At 59.3% G+C, this 7,813-nt stretch overlaps 1 protein-coding gene across 1 annotated transcript; it reads right to left on the bottom strand.

Annotated features, from left to right (window-relative positions):
- Positions 1-1,148: 1,148 nt before the first annotated feature.
- TEKTL1 (tektin like 1) lies at positions 1,149-7,321 on the bottom strand. Its single transcript, XM_062178501.1, is given in 10 exon segments — positions 1,149-1,550; positions 1,975-2,022; positions 2,024-2,089; positions 2,204-2,263; positions 2,265-2,300; positions 2,590-2,688; positions 2,690-2,760; positions 3,154-3,355; positions 5,366-5,470; positions 6,752-7,321. Coding segments are annotated over 10 exon segments (1,659 nt in total).
- Between the last annotated feature and the right edge of the window lie 492 nt (positions 7,322-7,813).

The following is a 7,813-nucleotide window of genomic DNA, read 5'->3' as shown; positions in this document are numbered from 1 at the left end:
GGGACTTGAACCAGTGCCCATATGGGATGCCGGCGTCGCAGGTGGAGGATTAACCAACTGTGCTATGGCACTGGCCCCTCAAATAAATCTTAAAAACAATTTGGATAATTTAGGGAGTAAGAGTAACAAAAAACACCTGCATATGTTCAGTAAACACACAATTTTTTTTGAAAGAAGATTTATTATTTATTTGAGAGGCAGATAGAGGGAGAGATCTTCCATCCGCTGGTTAACTCCCCAAATGACCGTAACAGCCAGATCTAGGCCAGGCCAAAGCCAGGAGCCTGAGTGAGATTCCATCCTGGTGCAGGGGCCCAAGCACTTGGGCCATTTTCCGCTGCTTTCCCAGGCGCATTAGCAGGGAGCTGCATCAGAAGTGGAGCAGCCGGGACTCGAGAGCTGGTGCACCGATAGGAGACGTTGGTGTCACAAGCCCCTGCCTGTGCCACGATGCTGGCTCCAGGTGCGAGGTTGGTGGACTCTGCAGATGTGGCACCACGGACAGCCCAGGCTGCCTGTGGCTGTAGTGGTCACCTCCTCATCCATGAACGCCTCACCCAGGATGGTGAAGAGTTCCCCGACAGCCGAGAGTCCTCAGAGGCATTAGGGACCCCCTGGGAGAGGATGGGGCTGTGAACTGGATGGGTGGATTCAGTCAGGGCAGTCTTCTGGAGGAGGCTGCACCCAGAAGGATGACATTTTTTTTGCAGCATTGGATCCACTTGTGAGCTCCCTCAGGGGACAGAGTCCAGGTCAGCCCCACCCACTGCTGTCCACTTACTGTGTGGCCTTGAGCAAGTGGCTTCACCTCTGTGCCGTTTCCCTATCTGTAACACGGACCTGGTCACAATAACAGCTTCTGGCTCACATCACGCGACAGACCCATCCTCACCTATCCCAACCACAACCACGTGAACTGGGCACGGCTCATCTCACCTGTAGGGCGAGACCGAGACCAGAGAGGGTCAGCACCTTGCCCGAAGCCACACAGCGAGAAACTGGGGAGCCGCCGCTGCCGGGTGCCCAGATCCAGCTTGCTAAATAGTTTGCGGGATGCACTTTCTTCTCCCGTATTGGATACTAAGTGATTGGTTTACAGTGGGTGCCTACTAAATGATCGTCGGTATTGTTTTTAATTATAAATTCTGCTAGAAGGCTCTGGGAGGGAAGGTGAGGCGAGGGGAGTGGGGGGCCGTGGGCTGGCTGTGAGTTTCCTTTCCCGGGGTCCCGCGCCGCGTGTATGTGCGCACGCATGCCAGGCTAGCGGGGCTGCGGCGGGTGGGGGTCGCGGGCACGCTGGTCACTTGGGGTCGGCGCAGGTGTCGTGGCGCGGCGGCGTGCGCGGGGTCCCAGTCGTTGACCAAGCGCTGCGCCTGCTCATAGTGGATGTGCGAGTGTCTCTGGCGCAGGCGCAGGCGCACCACGTTGGCGTCCACGTCCTGCCCGATCTTCTTGGAGTTGAGGCTCTGGGTGAGGTGCTGGTGCGTGGTGAGCAGCTTGTCGAGGTTTTTTTCCACGTGTGCGATGTGGCGCTGCAGCTTGTCCGTGCCCTGGTGGTGAGATGGGGGAGGGACGGGCGGATAGACACACCTGTGCCAGGTGTGCTTGTGGGAGGAGCGACGTGAGGGAGGGGAAGGGCTCTCCCACTCAGGGTGGCAGGTGAGGCGCGGCTGCCGCTGGAGAGTGAGGGGGCGAAGGGGGCACTTGGGAGGGGGGCCAGGTAGGCGCGGGAGGCGGAGTCTCCTCCAGGACAAGGTGTCGGGATTCAGAAAAAGATCCAGAAGGCGTATCCGAACCCGACCCAGGCGTAGGAGTTGCAGGGGTCTCATCGCGTGGGCTGAAGGTGGGCTGGGGTGGGGGTGGGGTGGGGGTGTGTCCTTACCTGGTCCAGGGTGTGCTTGAAAGAAGGAGCCTTCCCAGGGCCGGGAGGAAGAGATGCGGAAGGGACTGTGTGTGTGTGTGTGGGGGGCGTACCTGGGCAAGGCGCGTGGCCTCAGGCAGCTGGGTGCCCACGTGTCTCTGAGTACACTCGGACCAGGGGTCGGTCCAGCTTCTCGCGAGTCTCCAGGTCGGTTTCCGACAGCGGACCCTGGCGGGGTGCGGAGGGCGCGGCAATGAAGGGGCGCGGCCTCTGCCCAACACCTCTTTCCGCCCGCCGCCCACCCTGGGAACCCTTGCCGGTTCCCCCCGCCCCAGCCGGTACCTTGATGAGTCCACGGGTAATGTTCATCTCTTCGCTGAATTTCGTGCACCGGTGGATCGTCTCCCCTCATCAGCCCTAAGCTCATATTCATCCTTTCCTGGTTGGGAAGGGGGCGGGGCGGGGGGCGGGGAGAGGCCAGGGAGGGAGTAGGGTTGGGGGAGGGGGCCCAGGGGGGAGAGAGAGCGCAGGGAGGCGGAGGTCGGGGAGAGATAGAGGGCAGGGAGGTGGGGATGGAGAGGGCTGGATGGGGGAGGTCGTGCACGCCCCGTGTCTCCCCCATCGCCCTGGTCCCTCCACCAGCCTCTCCCGCAGCTTCCAAGCGCCCCCCCACCCCCGCCTCCGGGAGTGGTGGTGGTGGGGCGGTGGTAAGGGAGGGCCCCTTCCACCTTCAGCTCCAAAGTCTCGCGCATCTTCTGCGCCAAGCGAGGCGCACACGCGGTCCGCTCATCCTGGTGCTGGCGCTCGCCAACGTCCGCCTCGTTTTTGGGCCATTTCCACCAGGGTGTCCTTGGACTCCATCAGCAGCTGCTTGGCTTCATACAGCGCCGCGGCGCACTCTGTGAGAATGGCACTGGGTGCGCGCGTTGGGGTGGGGGACCCCGAGCCCCACTTTCCCAGACCCTGGCTTTTTTTTTTTACTTTTCTTTTCCCTTTCTTTCTTTCTTCCTTCTTCTTCTTCTTCTTTTTTTTTTTTTGCAGCACCCCTTCTCTGCTCTCCAGCAGATGATGAGTTAGTGAGTGAGTGGGCTCCGGGGGTGGGGGGAGAGGGCGTGACTTGGGGGATGGGCGTGGCTGGGAGCGCCTAGCAGGGATGATGTGGGTAGCCTCTTGGGTTGGTTTCCTTACAATCAGAACTTGTGCCAGGCCATTCCCAGAGACAGGGAGCCGCTAAGCAGCCAAGGAGGGGCCAAGGTAGACTCCAAGGCGCCCTTCCTTCCTGGGAGACCTACCTGGGGTGTAGGTGCCCCACAGGGTCCGGAGGTGGTGTGTTTTCTGGCCTTGAGGGCGAGGGGTTGGGGGCCTGGAGAGGTTCACCCAGGAGTGGCGGCCTGCTTGCTCCAGAACCTTGTCCAGCGGCTGGTTCATGAGGTCCACGACTTGCAGCCTCTCCTTACAGCAGAAGCCCAGGTTGTCGCGGCAGGAGGCCAGAGCCTAGACCCGAGGGGTGACGAAGCGTGAGCAGGGGATGGTGGTTGAGCAATCAAGCAATCCAGCAAATCGGGTCATCGATTGAGTGATTGAGTGACTGAGCGAGGTGGCGATTTGTCTGCAGCCAGCCAGGGACAAAGGTTTCTCGCTGTAAACAGAACCTCTCCTCCTGTCCCGTCTCCCCCCCCCCCCCCTTTCCCCGGGCTGGTTGATTTGTATAGAAGTCAGAGTGAGAAAGGGAGATGGATAGGGACCTTTGCATCTGCTGGTTCATTCCCCCCTCTAATGCCTGCAGTAGTTGGGGCTGGGCCAGGCTGAAACCAGGAGCCCAGAGTTCTTATCCAGGTCTCCCACGTGGGTGGTAGGGGCCCAAGCACTAGAGGTGGGCTCCCAGGGTGCACATTAGCAGGGAGCTGGAATTGGTAGTGGAGCTGGGACTTGAACCCAAGCCTCCGGAGTGGGCATCCCAAGCAGCGTCTTGAAGCACTGCACCAAACATGTGCTCCACTTTGCCAGTTCTTGGAAGGAAGGGATTTCTAAGTTGAAGCTCCCACAGCTTCAATCCCTTGCCCTCTGTTCTGAGGGTTTAATGAGCCCCTTCAGTGAGGGTGCAAGGGACAGAAGGGGGCTGGCAGGAGCTTCTGTGTCCTGGTGTCAGTTGTTTGGGACTCAAAGCAGCACTCGGATCTGCTGGTGCTGGTCTCACAAGTGGCGACTTAACCCCACTGTGCCACCATGCTGGCCCTCAGTGGCATCTGAAGAGAGAAATGGACAGACAGGTGTGTGTGCCCTGTCTCTCTTGCCACTGGGTTACTCTGCCATCAACAAGAGGCTTCAGCCAATGGGGCCGCTCGAATCTCAGACTGTGAACCTCCCAAATTGTGAGTCAAAGGAACCTCTCCTCACAACATCAGGCTGACTCTTGCGTTTTGGTATAGTAACAAAAAGCGGACCAGACACTGGGGACTCTTGCCCAGTGAATGAGTCAAGGGCACACACAGGGTACCAGCTAATCCCATTGCATCCCAAAGACTCCCTGGAACGGGGCTCTCCTCCACACTTCCACTCAGCTGTTTATATAGAAATCCTTGTTCCGAGACAGAAGGAAGCAGTGAGAGGCCCTGTTTGGCTGGAGCTGATAGAGATGGTGGAGCTGATAGAGATGGAACACACATCAGCATGTAAAAACTCCATCCAGATACCTTGAGCTGGAGCAGGTGTTCTGTGTAGCATTGAGTGCTTGTTTGAGTCCTGGCTCCATTTTTAAAAAAGATTTATTTATTTATTTGAAAGGCAGAGTAACTGAGAGAGAGAGAGAGAGAGAGAGAGAGAGAGAGAGAGATCTTCCATCTGCTGGTTTATTCCCCTGAAAGGCCAGGGCTGGGTCAGGCTTAAGCCAGGAGCCAGGAGCTTCATCTGGATCTCCCATGTGGGTGCAGGGGGCCCAACGACTTGGAGCCATCTTCTGCTGCTTTCCCAGGTGCATTAGCAGGGAGCTGGATCAGAAGTGGAGCAGCTGGGACTTGAACTGGCACCCACATGGGATGCCAGTGCCGCAGGTGGAGGCTTAACCTACTATGCCCCAGTATCGTCCTCTCTACCTTTCAAATAAAAAAGAAGCAAGACACGGAAGCTGAGGTCATGGCCCTATCACTGGTAGGCTCTGTGCATTGAGTGAGTTTATTTCTCCAAGAGCCCCAATTTCTCAGTCTCTCATTGGTGTGGGGGTTGAGGAGGTCACAGTTTCTATCTCCCAGGGGGGAGTTTAAGGACTTGATTTAATGACTCAGAGTTTGTCCCACAGTGGGTAGGTAGTCACCGTCATTCTCAGGCTCAGCTCCCGATCCAGTTCCTGGGCCAGCCTCTCCCTACCTCTGTTCTGCTGCTTTGCAAAAGTGGAAACGCACTGAACCTCCCCCCCCCCCCCCGCCCCGTGAGCATGGGCTGAGGGGTTTGCCGCTGTCACGGTCCCCCAAGGTCACAGCCACTTGCCCAGCCCCAGGTCTCTTTCACCTTGAGCAGGGTCTCTGACTGCTCCATGTCTTTCTCCAGCTTCCGCTTCATACTCTTTAGCTCCTCTTTCTCCCAGGTGAGCACACTGTCAGCTTTGTCGGGGACCTGCGAGGCAAGGACAGACTCTTTCACACCCTCGGGAGTTGGCTGGAAAGCAGATTGCTTCCTGCAGGGCTGCAGAGGGCTTGCCATTAGGGGATAAAGTTGGAGGCAGTTGCACCCTTTGGAGATGGGTTGCACACTCTGAGAAGACTTACTTCTCTCCAGGGGCTCTCTCACTTGGTGGTGATAGTGGTGGTGGAGTCTCACCCTCTGGAGATTGGGTCTGGGGGCTTCTCTTTTACAGAGGGCTGGGATGGAGGTCCCTCACCTCGCAGATGGAATGGATCTGGGGACCCCTCACCCCCTCTCCCAGGGGCTACAGGTGGAGGAATCTCATTCCGCAGGCATGTGCAGGTTTGCGCTACCGGGATCTGGGAACTAGAAGTAGGGACCTCATAGGGCAGATGAGATCTTGTCTCTCTCCCCAAGGTGGAGCTCTGGGGTTACCTAGAGAGTGCTGCCTGCCACTGGTTCACTCCCTGCCGAATGCCTGCAACAGCTGGTAGCTGGGCCAGGCAGAAGTCGGGAGCCAAGAACTCAATCCGGGTCTCGGATGACAATGTTGGTGGCTGGGACCCAGGGACTTGAGCCATCATCTGCTGCCTCCCAGGGTTGCATTAGTAGGCAGCTGGGGCAGGACTCAAACTCTCCATAGGGGATGCAGATACCCCAAGAGGCAGTTTAAGAGCTGTTTCAAGCACTTGCTCCGAGGGTTGGGAGTGGGTGGGTTTTAGTTCACATTTTTTTTTTTTTGACAGGCAGAGTGGACAGTGAGAGAGAGACAGAGAGAAAGGTCTTCCTTTTGCCGTTGGTTCACCCTCCAATGGCCGCCGCGGTAGCGCGCTGCGGCCGGCGCACCGCGCTGATCCGATGGCAGGAGCCAGGTGCTTCTCCTGGTCTCCCATGGGGTGCAGGGCCCAAGGACTTGGGCCATCCTCCACTGCACTCCCTGGCCATAGCAGAGAGCTGGCCTGGAAGAGGGGCAACCGGGACAGGATCGGTGCCCCGACCGGGACTAGAACCCGGTGTGCCGGCGCCGCAAGGCGGAGGATTAGCCTAGTGAGCCGCGGCGCCGGCCTTTAGTTCACATTTTGGTAAAGTTTCATGTGGACTGGGACCCTGGCATCCCCCAGAGAGCGGGTGTGCCTGGGACACAGAGGGTCTCACTTTCTAGGCCTTGGGTGGGGGTGGGAGGCTCATCCTGGGATGGTCTCATCTTTGGGAATGGAAGCCTCAACTTCTGCAACCAGGTGTGTGTGTGTAGGGGAGAGGTGAGATTCCTACCTTCTCTGACTTGGGCCGGTAGCCTCGCAGCTTGACGCTCTGCTGGTTGACCAGCAGGCCCTTGCGCACCTGGCTGAGCCTGCGGTCGGTGGCCTCGCGTTGGCGCTGCAGCTGGCGCAGCCGCGCGTTCACTTGGTGCTGCGCACGGCCCAGGCGGGCGGCGGTGAGGCGCGCCCCGCGCGCGTGCGCGTGCACCACCTCGGCCGTCTGCAGGGCGCGCGCGTCGCGGTGCAGGGGCAGCGGCAGGCGCGCGTGCCAGGCGGGCGGCTTCATCTTGCCCTTCCACAGCGTGACGCCGTCGCCAGGGGGCGGCTTCTCCACGGTGCTGCCGCCTTTCAGCATCTCCACGCGGAAGCGCCAGGGCAGGATGTAGGCGGCGCGGCACAGGTGGCGCGCCACGTGCGGGTCCCGCACGCTGGCCTTGGGCTGCCACATGGTCACCACCTCCTGCCCGCAGCGATCGGTCACGTGGTGCGCTCGGCGCATCGTGGCCTGTGCCGCCTCGCGCCATGCCGGGGCCCCCACGCGACTGTCTTGGCTGAGCTCAGCCGGGGGCGCCAGCACGGGCATGGTCCCTGCTAGGTGCCCTGGGGTCTGGCCCCGGGATCTCCCCGCACAGGAGTAGGGGGCCCTGCTAGCAACACCACTGGGCTTTCCCGGCTGGTGGAGTGAATTGAGAGCGCCTGTCGCATGGCGACGGAGCAACAACTCAGAACGCTCCAGAGGTGGGGGAGGGGCCGGACGCAGCCTCCAGCAGGTGCCTGGGACTTGTGCGGGGGGTGGGGCTTGGTAGAGCTGATCTCTCTCTGCCACTTTTTATAGGGCACCCTAAACTCTTTTCCCGCTTCAAACCGGAGCTGGGCCAGGCGGCTTCCAGGAGCCCAGAACTTAATTCAAGTCTCCCACATGGGTGGCAGGGACCCAAACATTTGAGCCATCCCCTCCCAGGGAGCCAGAATTGGGAACAGAGCCAGGACTGGAATCCAGGTGCGATGATGTGGGATGCAGGTGTCCCAAGGGAAATGCCCACCCCCATCTATTTATTAAATTTTTTAAAAATTA

The sequence above is a fragment of the Lepus europaeus genome, chromosome 20 (assembly GCF_033115175.1).
Source record: "Lepus europaeus isolate LE1 chromosome 20, mLepTim1.pri, whole genome shotgun sequence".
Classification (NCBI taxonomy): Eukaryota; Metazoa; Chordata; class Mammalia; order Lagomorpha; family Leporidae; genus Lepus; species Lepus europaeus.
This window is presented reverse-complemented; position numbering and strand designations above follow the sequence as displayed.